This window comes from Euleptes europaea, chromosome 16, assembly GCF_029931775.1.
Source record: "Euleptes europaea isolate rEulEur1 chromosome 16, rEulEur1.hap1, whole genome shotgun sequence".
Classification (NCBI taxonomy): Eukaryota; Metazoa; Chordata; class Lepidosauria; order Squamata; family Sphaerodactylidae; genus Euleptes; species Euleptes europaea.
Window position 1 is genome coordinate 28,804,303 of NC_079327.1, and position 20,045 is coordinate 28,824,347.

General features: G+C 42.9%; 1 protein-coding gene across 1 annotated transcript in view; it reads right to left on the bottom strand.

Annotated features, from left to right (window-relative positions):
- The window catches only part of SH3RF3 (SH3 domain containing ring finger 3), a 229,968-nt gene that overhangs the window by 75,701 nt on the left and 134,222 nt on the right, over positions 1-20,045 (bottom strand). Inside the window, exon 2 of the mRNA XM_056861863.1 lies at positions 4,419-4,694. Coding sequence (XP_056717841.1) covers positions 4,419-4,694 — 276 coding nt within the window. The remainder of the gene's footprint in view (positions 1-4,418; positions 4,695-20,045) is intronic.

The window sequence follows — 20,045 nt, forward strand, 5'->3', positions numbered from 1 at the left end:
CTGTTTTTAGCATCACTGTGCATTTTAATAAACTAAATCTTTACAATGCAACCCCATATGGAAACTGTTATTTAGGGATGGGCTGAGGGCAGAAACAGAGTTTGCTTCTCATCTGTCCTCCAAATATAGCTCTATAGGACAGTCTCCCTATACCGTAGGAAAACTGATTAGTTAATGCGGCTTCTTAAACTCAGCCTCCTAAGCGCCAGCGTGGTGTAATGGTTAAGAGCAGTGGTTTGGAGCGGTGGACTCTAATCTGGAGAACCAGGTTGGATCCCCACACCTCCACATGAGCGGCGGATGCTAATCTGGAAAATTGGATTGGTTTCCCCACTCCTACACCTGAAGCCAGCTGGGTGACCTTGGACTAGTCACAGCTCTCTTAGAGCTCTCTCAGCTTCACCTACCTCACAGGGTGTCTGTTATGGGGAGGGGAAGGGAAGGTGATTGTAAGCTGGTTTGATTCTTCCTTAAGTGGTGGAGAAAGTCAGCATATAAAAACCAACCCTCTTTCTTTCTTTCTTTCTTTCTTTCTTTCTTTCTTTCTTTCTTTCTTTCTTTCTAAGCTGCCCTATGGTAGTGGCACTGGAGGGCAGGAGTGGAGTTTGTTTCTTCCCTACCTCAATGCATCTAGGCCCTAGGACAGTTTCCCCACACAACTAAATTTCAGGATTTGAAGAACCACCTTGATCTCCCTACTTTGGCAACAGCAACGCTTTTTGTTTAAACCCCGCAATTCTACAAACGGGGATACTCCTTCCATACTCCATCATCTTGCCTTATACTGCAGCTTCCATGTAGGGCAGCGTTTCAGGAGTACATGAGCAGCAAATTAAAAACAACCCCACAACATTTTGTTGCAGGGCCCCCACATGTATTGTAGTAATGGTGAACAAATTCAAATATGCTAATTGAAGAAACAGCATTAGAGCTGGCAACATCTTGCCTTTCCTGTATTCAGTTAATTTTGTGATCATCTGTGTAGAGAATGGAAGGCTTTAGTCTTGGTCACATGTCTGCAGAGTTTGCATTGCCACCAAGAATGGCTAGCAAGCTCAATTTTCTCTCTTGGTCAACTGCATAAATGTAAAAAAATTCTTTCTTTCTTTAGTTTATTTTAGTCCTGCATTTCTCTCCAGAAAGAGCCCTCAGGGTGGTGAACAACCATACCATAAAATCAAAAAACAAAAAAACAGATAATAAAATGTGATTTTTTTTTAAACTGCCAGTGTCACAAGCCACCAACAGACAAAGCCAGCAAAAGGGGGGAAAATCAATTGAAGTATTGTCGAAGGCTTTCACGGTCAGAGTTCATTGGTTCTTGTAGGTTATCCGGGCTGTGTGACCGTAGTCTTGGTATTTTCTTTCCTCATGTTTTGCCAGCAGCTGTGGCCGGCATCTTCAGAGGAGTAACACTGAAGGACAGTGTCTCTCAGTGTCAACGTGTGTTGGAAGAGCAATATATATAGTCAGAAGGGGCTGGGTTTGAGTTGAGTCATTTTCCTGCAAAAATATCAAAGGTAATGTGCTAATCAATGTCCTGTAAGTATCAAGATAATGTGCTAATGAGGGTGTGGTATGTTAATGTGGAACCATTGTATCCTGAAGTGATCTGTTACCGGTAACATGTGGAATCCAAAGCTAATCTGCATGGCTTTTGTGGACTGTAGTCTTCATTAGTCTGGAGTTTTTCAGGACAGGAAACCAAGCCTTATTAATTCTTAAACTCTCTTCTTTTCTGTTAAAGTTGTACTGATGTTTATGAATTTCAATGGCTTCTCTGTGCAATCTGACAAAATAGTTGGTACAATTGTCCAGTATTTCTCCATCCTGTTTGAAAAAACATAACCTACAACCAGTGTTTAAACCCACCAAGAAAATACAACAGATGCTACGATCAGCAAAAGAGAAAAGGCAAAAGAGACCCCCTCATCTCTGCAGGAGTATATCGTATACCTTGCAGTTGTGGACAAGTTTACATTGGGACCACACAACGCAGCATACAAACAAGGATAAAAGAACATGAAAGATACCGCAGACTTGGCCAACCTGAGAAATCTGCAGTGGCTGAACATGGACTGACCCAAACAGGACACAGGGTCTTATTCCAAGACACTGAAATACTGGACCTGGGAACTGGGAATTCAATTCAGCCTTGTGGATCTCTGAACTCATGGGGAGATAGTTTGATTACTAGAAGTAGCCTGTAGAGGCCATATGGAAACATACCAAATGGAAACATGAATGCAGTTTCTGATCAGAAAGATTCTGATCAGAAATATGATGGCTAGGAAAAAGTTTCTGAATTTTTGGATTTTTTAAAGGTTAACCTGAATCCCATTATAAAACAAACAGAAAGTGCATTAGGCTTTTTGCAGAAGTTCCCCTGGTAAAATTTTCAATCCAACAGGGGGAAAATCCTTTGTACGGTATTCATTAATGGCGCCTCTTCTAAATGTCTTGTGTAAGCAAATCAGACGGTCATTTAAAGAAAAGGCACAGCAGCCTCCTCATTCAGTTCTCATTAATGCTGGATTTGACACTTGTAACCCCCTACTGACTTCAGTGGAATGTCATTAATGGGAATGAGATTGAAATCCAGCTCAGGGTCTCCAGAAGGCAAACAGGTTCTCCCTCTCTTTCTCAGTCACACTGACATGAAAATTTTCTGTCTAGAAATTTTCTCTGACTGACAAATCATATCTATGGCAGTAGATAGCTCATGTCATTCATGAGGTGCTGAGCGGAGTGACTTCAGCAGTGAGTGGGATCCGAAACCCATCTGAACAGGAAGCTTCAACAGCAAGGTGACAGCTACAATTAGCATAGAAAAACCTCATGAAATAAATACAGAGTGAAGTCCCTAGATGAGAAATAGATTATCTGCTGTCAGAGAAAACAACAGACAAGAGACAAAGACCCAGTTACTAGGTGACAGGGTGTACAGAAGGAAGGAAGCCAAAGAATAAAAAATGCGATGGAGAGGCAATCACTATCCCTGAGGCAAAACAAAGCAGCCTCTGGTAAAGGAGAGTGGAAGCATGAAGAGGAGGGTAACATGATCAAAGATGGATGAGGAAAGCAACTAAAAACCTTACTTGAGAGGGGGAAAAACACTGTGTTTGAAAATTATGCCATATATACTCAGGAGATGATCACCTTTAATGCACTGTAAGCAGCAGCAGTATGTCAGCAGTCATTTACACCAAGAAAAGTTACTCCTATTAGGTAAATTGCAGAGGAGATAAAGATTTTGCGCAAATGACTGGGAGCTGCAGTCTCTAGATTCTGTTCAGCTTCTGTGGTTGCATCTCTTAGGAATGCTGAATGTTGACATTCTTTTAATCACACATATTAATATTCACAGATCCCTGATGTATTCTATGAACACATCATCATATGTATAGATCACTATTTAACCATACGCTGAAAAATGTAAATTCTTCATTGTTTTCAAGAATCATGTCATCACTGGAAAATGATACCCAAAAAGTAGTTTCCTGAAGGTATTCTTCCAGCAAAGCATGTGCGAAAATTCACTCTAACATCGGATGGCAGAATTTGTTGTTCTCGCGCAGGTACAAACAACTGAGAGCAAACCAACAGTTTCAGTGTTTCATAACGATAGTTCCTGAGTAGTTTCAGATCACTGTCCAATGGACAGTAACAGCAGACTTTTGGGTGGCTCTGACTGCCTCCAACATTAAGCACCTTTGAGTTTTTACTGACACTGGAGAAACTGAACAAGAATTTGGAAGGAGTTTTGTGTTTACTGTAAGCATTGTTCCCAGTGTGCTACTTCTGTGGTCGACGCTGCGTAGGCTGGACTTTATATTGCTTCTCATCGTTGAATTTTATGATCGTTTTGCTGTGTCCATGAACGGTTTTGAGAGTTCAAGCATGTATGAGACCTGACTTATATACAACATCCTGAGGTGGATCATGGACTGTATCACTTTAGAATGAAGTTTCCATGGAGAGGTTAATACTAGTTATGAATTTTGTTCTCCTGCATTAAATGTTCTGCATTTTAAATATTAGAACATCATGGAAGGAGGTTTGAGACTAGTAAGCTCACATCTATGCTAATTTTCTATTTCCAGAGAGTTTGTTTACATAGAGGGACATTGAAAATATGATCCTCCACCAAAAAGTCTACCTATAGTCTCACCAGCTCTATGGAATGTGTAGACCAAGCTTAAAAATGTGGTGAGACTATAGGTAGACGTGTCAACTTTTATTTCTTTGTGAAGACATCACTTCCCTCCCCCACAAACACATCAAGACAGCGAAACGTGCTGCTGAATTTAAAAAAAAATGAAAACATGATCAGGAATTGACTGTCTGGTTGCAGAGCAACAAACACATTTTAAACTACACGGGCATTAATTGGGTCAAGAGGTGGTATTTCACTTTACCTTAGTGAAGGTTAGACAGTCCTTGTCTTGATCTTTGTCCTTTATTTCAAAGTCATAAAGTGCTTTGCCTTGAGGTGGAACTGGTGGAAGTGGCTTGATACACTGGATGTAGCTTGCTGGGAAAAAGCCATGATTTCCGTTCAGTTCCCCGTGATACCAATTCTCATCCACTTTTCGTCGCAATATAATAAGGTCTCCTTTGTTAAACTTAAGATCACCTGGCTCTTTCCCCTCATAAGCATACAGAGCCTTTGCATATGGAAGCTGAGAGGAATTCTGCAACAAGAAAGATAGATATTATGTAGCATTTAAATAATTTATTTATCTATATTTTATAGCCTGACTCTTACAAAAATGACTCATGAGCCAACTAAAAAAAGATTTTTTAAAGTCAACAATAAACTGCATAAAGATCCATACAATAAAGCACCAACGGACAGAAATTTAAATATCAGCAATCATCCATTGCTTCATTTCAGAAAGAAGATCTGGACCAGAGAAGAGAGGAGAGACCCAACAAAGATTGTGTGGAACAGCACAGAACTATGAAAATATTATTCTGGATGAAGAATTCAGTTTTCTGAAAATCCCAGAGAAGAGAAGGAGAAGAGAGGAGAGACCAGAGAAGAGAGGAGAGACCCAACAAAGATTGTGTGGAACAGCACAGAACTATGAAAATATTATTCTGGATGAAGAATTCAGTTTTCTGAAAATCCCAGAGAAGAGAAGGAGAAGAGAGGAGAGACCAGAGAAGAGAGGAGAGACCCAACAAAGATTGTGTGGAACAGCACAGAACTATGAAAATATTATTCTGGATGAAGAATTCAGTTTTCTGAAAATCCCAGCTTTCATTAACAAAAAAAATTATGGCTACAAACCCTATGCTTGAAAGCATAAAGGGAAACCCTGAAGAAATCTCATGACCCTGACTGAGTAGCTGAACACATTTTCTGCTGACTGCCCTTAAATAACTCAAGAAACAATTAGTTACTTCTGATCTGAACAATCACAAAAATTGTGGCACCCCAGTTGTAGTACGCCTTCTCTCATTTCTCCACCTACTGCCAAGCCTTCTACTTATTTACACAAGAATTTTACGTTTGTACTTAAGAGGGGGGCTGACTTCAAGACATCATTTGTTGGCTGATTCTTAAGGTATATTAATTGTTTTTAATCACATACAATCTCTTATGTTTTGTAAGTCCCGTCAAAAGAAGAAGAGCTGGTTTTTATATGCCCACTGCGAGCTTGCCAGACAAGGCAGTCCCCTCCCCACGGTTCCCGATCTGGACTCGCGAGGCATGGCCCAGCCCGACCAAGTAACATTTATGTCATATCTGGCCCTCATAACAAATGAGTTCGACACCCCTGCAATAACACATACAAGGAGAGCATGTAAATAAGAACATAAGAATATAAGAAAGGCCATGCAGGATCAGAACTAGGTCCAGCAAGTCCAGCAGTCTGTTCACACAGTGGCCAACCAGGTGCCTCTAGGAAGCCGACAAACAAGACGACTGCAGCAGCACCATCCTGCCTGTGTTCCACAGCACCTAATATAATAGGCGTGCTTGTCTGATCCTGGACAGAATAGGTATACATGACTAGTATCCATCTTTACTAGTTAGATAATGTTAACTAAAGAAAGGACATAAGACAATAATCAGGTTATTGATTAATAATCCCCTCCTTCATATTCATGCCACACTCCTTTTATACTGTAACCGCTGGACAAATACTGTTCCTATTCCCATTTCAGTGTTGGAACAACAGGGGAAATATTCACGGCACAATCAATGAGGGAAGGGTATGACTGGCATACTAGAGAGAAAGAAAATCTTTACTTGCAACTGAGGGCCACATCATAACATTACATTTTTAGATGTAGATAACACATAAAAGGGGAATGCAACAAAAGGCGACTGTGAACACCGATGGGTATTTGTGTCAGTGTGAGATTAGTCGCCTTCCTGCTGAGTGTACACTCACTGGTATGCCCCCCCCGCCCTGGATATCGTGTGTAATGGCCTTAAGAAATGGAAAAACGGAACAATTTCTCATGTTTCCCTAGATATTGTGACCATAAACCCGTATACTTTTCTTGACACTATATAATTACATCATTCTCTGCCCTACTTGAGTTCTCCTCAGGAGTTTCTTGCACTGCCCTGATATAAACCTGCCTAGAAAATGTAGCTTTACAATAAAGCAACTCCTCTTCAAAAATGCATTAGAAAATGGATTAGTCACATTGATTTCCCCATATTAGCAAGAAATAAAATAAAATTGTCCATTTACTATGGATTTAAAGCCTGTCAAGACAACAGCAAAAAGAGGGGGGAACACTTTTGCTCTCAATGTAGTTCAGTGTTTTCTGTACAATGCTGAATTCTGCAGGTTTATTTTCTATTATAATCAATCATTGCCGACAAGAGAGCCTGAAGCATTAATACTGTGAATAGGGTCTTTACCAAAATCCTAATGATATGCTAGCAACTCAATCATTCCACATTTATGTTTTCAGCCAAATCAAACAGCAGCACTTAAGAAAGTACCTGCTGGCAAACTGACAAACAACAATCACGAGGCAATTAAATGGTAACTAGAAGCCTACAGCTGACGAATTGGCCAGTTAGTTGAAATCAATATTGGAAATTTAGCTCCCACTATCTAGCTAGCAATCCTATGCTCCCTTGGCACACTGGCACACAGCTGCCTGGCCTCCTGCTTCTTCCTTTTCGATTTCTCCTATTCCTTGTACTGTGTAAAGGTTTGCCTCATCTTTTTTCGACTCGATGTCTATGATCTCAGAAGCCAAGGTGGGTCGGCCCTGGTTAGTCCTTGAATGGGAGAGGCAGGCAACGGGAAACCCACCTCTATTCATCTCTTGTGTTGAAAACCCTATAGGGTCACCAGAAGTCGGATCGCATTCTCCACCACCACCAAGGCATGTACTTAAGTTGGGGGGAAAACATGTTGCCCGGGTCAGACAAAATGGCAACCATGCATATCAAGAGGCTTGCTGTGGTGTGCTTTCCTGTTATTCAAGGCTGGAGTGCCAAAATGAGCTGAAAATTTCCACAATGTGAAATGGCTGGTGCTTGCCTTAGTGTGCATGCACATGCATGTCAGCTACAGACAAAATGGACTGATCTAAACACTCTTGAGATTTTAATTCTGGAAATGCCCAAGGTGGAAGTGAACTCTGAAGAACTCAAGCATCTCACACCAGCAACATTTTTAAAAAAGATATCCTGAAAATGTGTGAGCAAGAAAATGTCTTTAAGCAGGATATTCATTTTAAAAGGTGTCCTGTTAATAAGATTTTCGGCCCAAACTGTTGAAGAGTTCCTATCAGAGTTATGTATAACCTCACTCCTGGACAATTTGTGGTTGGCTCCACCTCCAGTGGCAGCCATTCTGTGATTGAGCCCACAACCCTCTGTCAGAATTCCAAAGGTTCCTATATGCTCAAAAAAGTCGGGGATTCCTGGCCTACCCTTGTTGAGCTCCTTTTAAGCCATCATGTCTTTTGGGCAGCCCCCTAAGAACTCTTTCCTTCCTCACCACCTGCCCTTAAATGCTGTGTAGTTTCTTCAGTTCCCCATTCTCATTAACCCCTGACTGTCCTGCTCTTTTCTGTTCTTAGTTCTGAACTTACCCTTCCATCAAATTGCTATTCGCTTCTCAGCCTGAGGGCAGTTAGTTTCCCCTTGACCTGGGTCCTTTCCCCAGTCCTTAGCCCCACGAAGCTTCTCCTATCTCTAGAGCTTGTGTGAGATTTTAATCCCAGTTTGGTTGACAGGTTTCCTTTCTTCAACAGAGGGTGGACTGCAAAAAAAAAACCTTGTCTGTATACAGCTGGAATGTCATGAACGAACTCAGTCAATCAGTAGCAGAGTTTCAATGATACAACACAATTAATACAATATCACTGCAGCAGATTTTTCATCTCAGGCCAAAGAACAAAAAGGAGGGTTGCTAACAAACCTACTGCTCTAAAGCTTAACAAAATTTCTGGCAGGGTACGAGCTTTCGTGAGCCACGGCTCACTTCTTCAGATACTTCTTCATATTTTGTGGCTCTTGACAGCTCATACCCTGCCATGCTGCATGTGACCCAAGGACTGCAAGGGACATGAGGAAATGACAAGGAAGAAGAGTTGGTTTTTATATGCTGACTTTCTCTAACACTTAAGAATCAAACTGGTTTACAATAACCTTCTCTTCCCCTCCCCACAACAGACACCCTGTGAGGTAGGTGAAGCTGAGAGAGCTCTAACAGAGCTGTGACTAGCCCAAAGTCACCCAGCTGGCTTCATGTGTGGGAGTTGGGAAACCAACCCAGTTCACCAAATTAGCCTCTGCCGCTCATGTGGAGGAGTGGGGAATCAAACCCGCTTCTCCACACCAGACATTACTGCTCCAAACCACCACTCTTAACCACTACACCACACTGGCTCTCCAACAGGTGAAGCCAAGAAGGACTGAGAAGCTACATTGAGGGGGGAAAGTATTTGATCCCTGCTGAATTTGCCCGTTTGCCCTCTGACGAAGAAATGACCAGTCCATAATTTTAATGGTAGGTTTATTGTAGCTGTGAGAGACAGAATAACAACAGGAAAACCCCCAGAAACCCAGAAGACATAAGTCAGAGATTGATATGCATTATAATGAGTGAAATAAGTATTTGATCCCCTATCAACCAGCAGGGTTAGGGTTAGGGTTCTGCTGTCGACAGAAGCAATCCATCCATCAGATTCCAAACTAGCCACCATGACCAAGACCAAAGAGCTGTCCAAGGATGTCAGGGACAAGATTGTAGACCTGCACAAGGCTGGACTGGGCTACAAGACTATTGCCAAGCAGCTTGGTGAGAAGGTGACAACCCTAACCCTAACTGTCAATCTCCCTCGGTCTGGGGCTCCATGCAAGATCTCATCTTGTGGAGTTGCAATGATCATGGGAACGGTGATGAAGCAGCCCAGAATTACACGGGGATGGGGGAACTTGTCAATGATCTCAGGGCAGCTGGGACCATAGTCACCATGAAAACAGTTGGTAACACACTACGCCATGAAGGACTGAGATCTTGCAGAGCCCGCACGGTCCCCTTGCTCAAGACAGCACATGTACAGGCCCGTCTGCAGTTTGCCAATGCACATCTGAATGACCCAGAGGAGAACTGGGTGAAAATGTTGTGGTCAGATGAGACCAAAATCGAGCTCTTTGGCATCAACTCAACTCACCGTGTTTGGAGGAGGAGGAATGCTGCCTACGACCCCAAGAACACCATCCCCACCGTCCAACATGGAGGGGGACATATTATGCTTTGGGGTGTTTTTCTGCTAAGGGGACAGGACACCTTCACCGCATCGAAAGGACGATGGACGGGACCATGTATCCTCAAATCTTGTGTGAGCACCACCTTCCCTCAGCCAGGACATTGAAAATGGGTCGAGGATGGGTATTCCAGCATGACAATAACCCAAAACACACGGCCAAGGCAACAAAGGAGTGGCTCAAGAAGAAGCACATTAAGGTTCTGGAGTGGCCTAGCCAGTCTCCAGACCTTAATCCCATCGAAAATCTGTGGAGGGAGCTGGAGGTTCGAGTAGCTACACATCAGCCTCGAAATCTTACTGACTGGGAGAGGATCTGCAAAGAGGAGTGGGACAAAATACCTCCTGAGATGTGTGCAAACCTGGTGGCCACCTACAAGAAATGTCTGACCTCCGTAATTGACAACAAGGGTTTTGCCACCAAGTACTAAGTCATCTTTTGCAAAGGGATCAAATTATTTCACTCATTGTAATGCACATCAATCTTTGACTTTTGTCTTCTGGGTTTCTGGGGTTTTTCCTGTTGTTATTCTGTCTCTCACAGCTACAATAGACCTACCATTAAAATTATGGACTGGTCATTTCTTTGTCAGAGGGCAAATGGGCATATTCAGCAGGGGATAAAATACTTTTTTCCCTCACTGTAACTGACCAACATGTCATGTTTTTTTTTCTTTTGCCATCAAATCACAGACAACTTATGGAGACCCCATAGGGTTTTCAAGGCAAGAGATGTTCAGAGGTGGTTTGCCATTGTCTGCCTGCTTAGCTTCCAAGATCTGACAAGATCAGACTAGCCCAGGTTATACAGTTCAGGACAACCAATATGTGTGTGCGTGGGGAGGAAGAAACCCAAGGGACAGTCGTATGCCAATGAAACACAGAATGCCAGTAGAAAACATTAATAACAATTAAAACACATAATGCAAATTTCACGGCTTATTGCTCTGAAAGCATCACAGCAATATCTCACTGTGTGTGAGACGTGCGACAGAACTCTAGAGGAGCTCCTCCGCATTCTGAGGGATGCTTCATGCAGGCAGGTGGGACGATGCATCAGCTTACGGCTTCTGTCATGCATAACAGTTTCTTGAAAATTGCATCTACTGTATCCAGAAGGAACAGGATTAATTATATTAAAATAATTTCAACTGGCAGGAGTGTGGGGGTGGGAGAAGCAGCATGGTAGATAAACCGGATGAATTGCAGCATTCACACCGTGACGTGTCACCTTTCCGTGCCTGGGGCAATAATTTAAAGCCGTTCAACTGCAGCTAAAAGGCGCAATCATGAGATAACTGCTCTGTTACTTCTGTGAGGGGGGTGGGAAGCCACTCGGAGTACCAAAGGATGGAAGAAATTGAGTCTCAGCAGTTAAAGTGGTTCTCACTTGACAGATTCGCATACGTGCCCACACTCAACAGGACAACTGGCAAGTTTGTTTGACAGTGTTAAGGGGAAAGGTCAAGAAATAATTCAGTGGAACAGTTTGGTATAGATAAGAGTGTCAACATAACAAGTGGAAATAAGCCCAGTGAAGGCCCCGTCTTTTACTGAATCAAGTTTCGCTGTAGTGGAAGCTTTTGCATGACCCAGAACTCTGCACCATGAGGGAAATGACCATGAGTTTAAAAAGTTTTCAGAATCTTACACCAACCAACAAGAAACAGCCAAATAAAATTTTATTTCTTTAATTATGCAGTTAATAGGAATGGGAAAAGATGCTAAAATCTGACTAACTCCGTATTATGCAATTTCAACATAGTCGGGGTTTTTTTTGGTATAGACTAGTGGTTTATAACCTTTCTGCCTTCAGGGAACATGTGTCACATGTTTTGATGAGAAATCTTTAGCACATATCTCCTGTGCACACTCTAACGTGCATATTCAGATTATGAATCCGTACATTACAGGGAAAGATTGCAAGTAGGCAGTTGGTGCCAAAATTATGGAAACTCCCTCCCTAGGGGAGATTTGTCTGTCTCCCTGTATCATGGCCTTCCACCAGCAGGTGAAAGCTTTTTTGATTTGTCTGACATTCCCTCAGTGACTTGTCTTCAATGCCCTATACCAGGGGTCTGCAAACTGTGGCTCCCGAGCCACATGCGGCTCTTTGGCCCATTGAGTGCGGCTCTCCGAACTTGGTTCGGAGCCCCTGCTCTCGTGCCCGCTCGCGCCGGCAGCCAGGCTGCGGAGCCGGCGCGCCTGAGAGAGAGAGAGAGAGAGAGAGTGAGTGCGAGAGAGCAGGCGAGCAGGCGCGCTGTCTCTCCCCCTTCCCCCACAGTGGAGAATGGCCAGGTCCCCCTTTCCCTTGCCCTCAATGGTTGGGAGGCTAAAGCCTCCCCTCCCCTCTAGCCACACGATTGCTGGGCGGGTGGCTCGGCGGTTCCTGCCCCCCCCTGCCCGCCTATCAGCTTTTGACTCTGAGGAGGGGAAAAAGTCCCCCTTCAGAGGCCAGGTCTACCAATTGGCTTCTATGGACCTCCGGAGGCCACGTCTACTGCCAAGAAAGCCAATGGATAGACCTGGCCTCCCAATGGGACTCAGCCGGAGGCCAGGTCTACCAATAGGCTTTTATGGCAGTAGACCAGGCCTCCAGACAAGGACTCCGGACAGGGAGGGGGAAATGGCAGGGACTTACAATTTAATTTTTATCAATAAATAAGATCAGTATTAAGTATGATATCAAGTTTTATTCAGTGTACCTTTTAGTTTAATTAAGACTTAAAACTTTAATTAAAGTTTATTAAGTTAATAAACAGTGTACCTACCTATATAGTTTACGTTTAAGAAATTTGGCTCTCAAAAGAAATCTCAATCGTTGTACTGTTGATATTTGGCTCTTTTGACTGATGAGTTTGCCGACCCCTGCCCTATACTTATGTTGCCAGTTTCTGTTTTTACATATGAATTTTACCTTTGGTTTTAATTGATTGTTATGTAGCAAACTGGGATCTTTTAACTAAATAAGTGGTGGTGAGCAGCAAGTTTTCAGTAGGAAAAGGATGACAGAGAACTGATTTTAAAGTAATATAGAGTTTATTGAGGAATTTGGTACAATAGTGGAGGGGGGGAGAACTTATCCTAAGAGCCAGCGTGGTGTAGTGGTTAAGAGAGGTGGTTTGGAGCAGTGGAGTCTGATCTGGAGAAGCGGGTTTGATTCCCCACTCCTCCACATGAGCGGTGGAGACTAATCTGGTGAACTGGATTTGTTTCTCCTGCTCCTACACACGAAGCCAGCTGGATGACCTTGGGCAGGTCATGCTCTCTTAGCCTCACTCACCTCACAGGGTGTCTGTTGTGGGGAGGGGAAGGCAATTGTAAGCCGGTTTGAGTCTCCCTTAAGTGGTAGAGAAAGTCGGCATATAAAAAATAAGTGGTAGAGAAAGTTGGCATATTGGTAGGTGGGGCTGAGAGAGTTCAGACAGAACTGTGACAAGCCCAAGGTCACCCAGCAGGCTTCATGTGTAGTTGGGTAAACAACCTGGTTCATCAGATTAGAGTCCACCCTGTGCCACGCTGGTTTTCATGTTAAACTTTCCCATAAGAACAATTCCTATAAGCCAGGCAACCATACCAATGAACAGTCTCTGTGTATTGGTATACAAGAAGTCGAACCAAAAAACCCCTTCTAGCCAGTGAAGAAGGATAGTAAGAACAAAAGGCCAAATTTTGGGAGAGCTTGTCTCCCAGAGGGATATTTTAGTTTAGTTGCAAACATAAGCATGTTTTTAATTTTCTCCAATAAGAAGGGGTTGACTGAAAACAATGATTCATGGCCCAAGGGCATTTTATGTCATAAATTAGCCACAGCACTGTTCTTCTATAAAAGGCTTGAGTTCACATAGAAACTGACAATGGTTTGTTTTTTCTTATTAATTCTGAAAAATTCAGACTGCGAATGCTATAATCGGTTAAACTGCTCTTTTTCGGAAACTACAGTTCGAAAGGATAAGTTCTTTTGGATTCTCAAAGGCATGTTGCTCATATAACCTTCCCAAATCAACTGATTATAATATCTCTATATGAAATACAACATAAAGACTGGCATGCAGAACGAGTCCTTGTCTAAAGAACCTGGGAGGAGGGCAGGAAGATGGGGTATATGGGCAGATAAGAACTACAAAGTCTAGGAATGAAACAAAATGAAAGAAACACAACACCTGCCCACTATACCCTTCCTGAGATGCAAGAAGTCCCATATTACTCTCCTGGATTACTCACAACATACACAGATTATAGAAAGGGTCACAACTTGATATGTTTGAACTTTGACATAAACAAGGTTACCAGGTGAATTTAGCTTGCATGATTCCTATTGTCAGATGCAAAATGAGCTCCTGGTTGGATTCTGCTGAAACTGAAAAAAATTAGAGCTATACTCATGTGGACACCAGTAAAGAGAGATGGAAATGATTGATTATAAGTAGGAGACACTGAAGGCAAACAGACACTTAAATAGTAAGTCTCATTCAAACAGAATTTTAACTATGTGTCTGCTGCAAAAAAAAAAATCAGTATTATTGGTGAACTAATAGTACTGCTCCCTCTGTTTTCTCATATTGGGAAAGTATATCCTTTTAAAAGGAAAGTATTTCCTTTTAAATTGAGCCAATTCGTGTTGTTGTAGCATGATACCTAATGGTAGAAATAGCGTATAAGTGTAATACCATCAATTTTAAATTTAAAAATGATGACCATTGGCAAGCAATTTGGATAGAGATTGATAACCTAACATCATGCTTTTCAGTATGTGTGAGAATGTAACAAACATGAAATGAACACATCCAAATTCCTTCAGACACATCCAAATTGCTCACTGAACAGGCAGGTACTTGAGCATTGTAAGCCACTTTGAACCACAAGGAAAGTCAGGATATAAATGTTTCAATAAATAAATACATCTTTAGTCACAACAAGCTCACACTTTCACAACTTCACATTCATCTGAAAAAATGTCCAGGTCATCACCTGAGCCACTGAGCCAAGGAAGACCCAAATTAAGTGTATAAATCCATGTGCAATGCTCTTACACATTTAGAACATGATTACCCTTTTTAGGCTATTTACATACAGCAGTAGCAAGGCAGTAGTGCACCTAACAGGCCACACAGCATCACCATGCTAATGTTACATATTAATGTTCTTTTAAAAGTGATGACAGCCTACACGGGTAAATGCTTTCCATGCGAATTCAAGAAAACTATTTGTGCCAGAAATTCTTGCATTTCAGAGGCAAGACTGTAAGTTCAATTACTGTATAATACTCTTGAATTACACTAATTGGGAGGGGGGATCTTGTGCCAAAACATACTATGGCACGGTTCCATTAAAAACAATGGGGAAAGCCTGTGATTTGGCCAACATGATTCTTGGGTTGCCGTTTAAAGCAAGGATATAAATAAGAAGCATACAATGTAAAGGCCTAATGGTTGTTTTATATTTCTGAACAAGTAAGGCTTCCCTTTACAAACCCTTTTCAGGGCTATTAGATCCGTTTCCTCAAGGCCACTCTGGAGCAGTGGTGTCTAGACTACCACATATTTATTAATAGACATGGACTGGAAAACTTCTTTCTGTGATCTGCTTTCTAAACTTCCTCTCCCCAATTTGTAAAACCTTTCCCCCTCTATACCCATGTGACCTTTTCACGCAAAGTCACCTCTAACCTTGTATCACATTACATTGTACCACAATACATTTATTAGTCCTTAAGATGCTATGAAAAGAGCCCCGTGGCGCAGAGTGGTAAGCTGCAGTACTGCAGTCCAAGCTCTGCTCATGACCTGAGTTCGATCCCAACGGAAGTTGGTTTCAGGTAGCCAGCTCAAGGTTGACTCAGCCTTCCATCCTTCCGAAGTCGGTAAAATGAGGACCCAGCTTGCTGGGGGTAAAGGGAAGATGACTGGGGAAGGCACTGGCAAACCACCCCGTAAACAAAGTCTGCCTAGAAAACATCAGGATGTGACGTCACCCCATGGGTCAGGAATGATTCAGTGCTTGCAAGGGGACCTTTACCTTTACAAGGTGCTATTTGGCTCATGAACCATCCGGTAACAATTAGGTCATATGCTTTTTCTGTGGTAGTCCAGTTCTTTGGAATGGCATACCAGAATGGGTACAGAGGGCCCCTTCACTTTCTGCATTCAGGAAGGTGTGCAAAATGGTTCTAGTTGAAAGAGCATTTGATGGAAGGTAAATAGTTTTGACTTATCTAGACTGGCTATGATTTTATTCTCTGTGTTGTTTTTATCTTGTTGATAGTTATATTGTTTTTATGTGTTTGCAACTTGTTGCTGCTTTGTTAGCTACATTGTGTCTATAAGATGGGATATAAATATTTCCCAGAAATGCATTTTACAGTGCATTCCTGAAGGGGGGGGCTCAATGCTCTTAGGAGCTGGCGTGACCAATGGAGGGGAGCCTTTTTCCTGTTTTTATTTTGGAAAAGAGGCTTTCCCCCCCTCCGCAGTGGCTGGGAAGCCCCTGAGGAGGCTTCTCAGCTTTGCCGTCCCAGCCACTGCAGTTTGCACACCCCCTCCCCAGGAATGCACTGTTCTAACATAGGGGGAAACGGGCCTGTGCCACCTAAAAAAGTTGGTGCAGGACCGCTGCCATCCCAGAAGGCATTCCCAGGGCAAAAGGGGTTTGGAAGCTGCCTAAAGGCAGCTCCGCCCTCACCCCAGGAACGCCTCTCGGGACGCCAGCACGGGGACTGGCATTGGGAGAATGCTAGTGGGAGGCCGTGCTGGCATCCGAGGGCCATGCTGCCACCGCAGTCCAGAGGGGGTCAGCGTAAGTGCCCCAATGATGTCGTCTGTGTCAGTTTGCATGGTGCAAGTGGCACGGATGCCAGTGTAGAGTCACGCCGGCTCCTACGAGCATTCGACCCCCCCTTCAGGAATGTACTGCAAATGATATACAGCTACATTTAACAAAATATGCTTTTTTCTTCTTGACTTTGATTACTTTTTGAACTATGCATTTCCAAATATCATTCCTTACAGAATTCATGCAAAAAATAAGGCTTCTGATTAAAGAGGAGATGGTCACGTGGGCTAAATGAAAGTTATTTCCAATGCAGACTTCAAGGCTTTTCTAACACTGGAAATGTCCATTTAAAACAAAATTAAAAAGAAAGTTTTGGGATCTTCTGGTTGAAGAAATAACTCTGAAGATTGGAAACAAAGAATTGGAAAGAAGATAGGAAACAAAGAATTAAAAATATTTTAAGGACTGAAATTTCCAATAACTAATTTATGTATTTCACACTGCAAAAACTGAATTTCAGTACAAAAACATTCTAGAATGATTTATATCCACCAACTGTAGCTTGGCATCCACGATGCTCATTTAATGATGTGCAAATTAGGCTAATTCAGATACAACTGAAAGATACATATGTCCAAAGGCACTCTGGCTCAATTCTAACATGCCCCTCACAGATGAATGCAATGCCACTTTCTTCATTGAATCACGACAGCATGTTGTTATCTCCCATCTTTAACTTTACAGCTTCTTTACTATTTAATATATGCTATAAACATTATGCATACTGTGGAGCCCAAATGGATTTCCGGCTTTCCAAAAACTGCATTATCTTCAGTGGGCTTGCATATTTGCACAGTGAGAGCGTGTAGCATTTGGCTCTGCATTCTCCACTGGGAGACAGCTGAAGCTCCAACCAACAATCTTTTCACAATAGCAGTTCCAAGAAAAGTATGGGATGGCTAAAGAACATGGGTTTGACAGCTGGTTGCTATCAAAAGAATTAATTGGAGAGGTTCTGGCATGCATTCTGGAGAGCTCTGCTGCACGATTCCAGCTGACTAGTTCAGATGTATAAAAAGGGGGCTGTAAAGCTGATAAGGATCATCCGTAGCAAGCAAGCACAACCTGTGACCCACCATGTTGAATGTGTAGGCAGCCCACCAGGAGAACTGCAAGAACACAGCAGTTTGTCGAGCACCTGACAACCCTCAGTAAATGGCTGCACGTGGCTTGTTAGGTCATGCTGTACAAGATATCAGTATAGGAATAATCTTTTAGCACCCCCTGGAAAAGCCTGTGCTGAAGGTGAGGCAGCCTCAGGCGTCCGTTTCACATGTTTCTGGAGTAACTGACTGAGGGCGAAAACGCACGGTCGCTTTAGCCTCCTTTATTCCCTGTTTCAGCCAGGATTCAGCCAGGATCGAACACATGCATTTTGCCGAATGTGCGTTCGATCCTGGCTGAATCCTGGCTGAAACAGGGAATAAAGAAGGCTAAAGCGACCGTGCGTTTTCGCCCTGAGAATCCTCTCGGTGTTTATCAAGGCAGAAGCAATTTCAGAAAGCCTCAAATCCTCTCAAAGTGTCTTTATGTTTGGCAAGAATCTAGGTTGATGTTTGGCTGGCTTTCTAACGTGTAAAAATACTATAGGTGTACCCTGCCAGATTCATAAGAACAGATATTCTACAGTACTAACACTAGCTCCCTTAGGGCTCCATAAAATCTGCATCAAACAACAGTAATAAATCTGGATATGGAGATGCTTAAGTAGCAAAATTAGAGTTGTTTTGTGTTTTGCATTCAGAGTGAAATATTAATTCATTCAATATACATAAAACCATCCATTTAAAATTCATCACATTACACTATTCTGCCAAATTTTGCACTTTCAGGGGTTCTATTTCATTTCCATTATCTGGCAAGGATTAGCTTTAAAGCAAAATAAAAAGAAAACCGCCTTTACTTTCTGGTGTATTTTTACACAGTTTTGCCCTTTCTACATTGTTTCATGGCAAAATTATAGTTTTGGGACTTTATGAATCATAATATGCTGCAGGGCAAAAATAAAACAGAACATTTTAGATTTTTTTCATTCCAAAGGAACTGCCATATAAGTTCTCTCTTTGTAAGTGAAACTACTTATGTAATGGCTAAATGTTTTCGAGAACAATCCTGAAGGGGTGAGTAGATCCATGTTGGCTGGGAGCAGCGGAGGCTTCCAGGCTGCCATGGAGCCAAAAATCCCTTAAAAAAAATAATAAAGAAAAGGGAGGGGGGAGACCTCATTGAAAACAGCGAGGCTGTGCCACCACCTAAAGGCAGCTCCACCCCTGGGAATGCCCCCCCACTGGCACAGGCTTTCCCTTTTGGAAAAGCCCTGCCGGCATGGCTGCACTGGTGCCAGACACCAGCAGTGCCCAGATGCCGGTGTTATTCCATGATAAGGTGGCACCTATGTTGGCGTGGGATCATGCTGGCTCCAAAGGAGCTTCGGCCTCCTCTTCAGGAAAGGGCTGCCTGAGTCAGAGGAAGAACATAATTTTCTCAGGCAATAGTCATCTTTCTTCTGGTCTGTCTAGTAGGGATATGTATGGTGATCAAAGGTTAAGTCACATCATCAGAGGAGAAATAACGGGCACATGGTCTGGGAAGGGAACCTTTCAGCCATCTCCCCCAGGGGTTGGCAGAACCCCCTCCCCCAGCAGCATGGGGCCTGAAGTGGGCATCTCCAGTGGTGGGGAGAATTAGCAAAAATTGCTCTCATCTTTCACTGGCAAAGGTACCTGCCATCAGTGGAAAACATAGTTAGGATCCAAACCATAGCGAGTGTGGATGACCAGATTGCCTCATAGTAAGGGAAGTCTCTGGAGCTGATGATTTCAAATATTTCCTGCGACTCGTCTCTGTTTTCAGTTATTAGTCGAGTGCAATGCTCCTTGAGGGAGTCTACTAGGAGAGATGATCCCAAAGGTACGAAGGACCCAGACCATGTAAGGCTTTAAAGGTCAAAACCAGCACCTTGAACCTGATCTGGTATTCCAGCTGGAGCCAGTGCAATTGACAAAGCACTGGCTGAACATGTTCTCGCAGTGGGGTCCCCATAAGAAGCCTCACCACAGCATTTTGTACCAGCTGGAGCTTCTGAATCAGTCTCAAGGGCAGCCATATGTAGAACCATACGTAGAGCGAGTTACAGTAATCCAGCCTAGAGATGACTGTTGCATGGATCACTGTGGCTAGAACAGGGCAGGAGAGATAAGGCACCAATTGCCTGGCCCAGCGGAGATGGAAAAAGGCCACCTTGGCCACGGCTGTGACCTAAGCCTCCATTGTTAAGGAGGCATCCAGTATTGCAGGAATATATATACCCTTAGAGGAGCTCTGCAATAAAACTCTGTAGTAAATAAAAGTTTTTGGCTTCACAAAAAGAAAACAACCTAATCACCAGGGCTATCAGAAATTCTGGCAACTTCAGTAAGGGCTCTTTCTGCTAATCTGATCTCAAGGAAGTCATT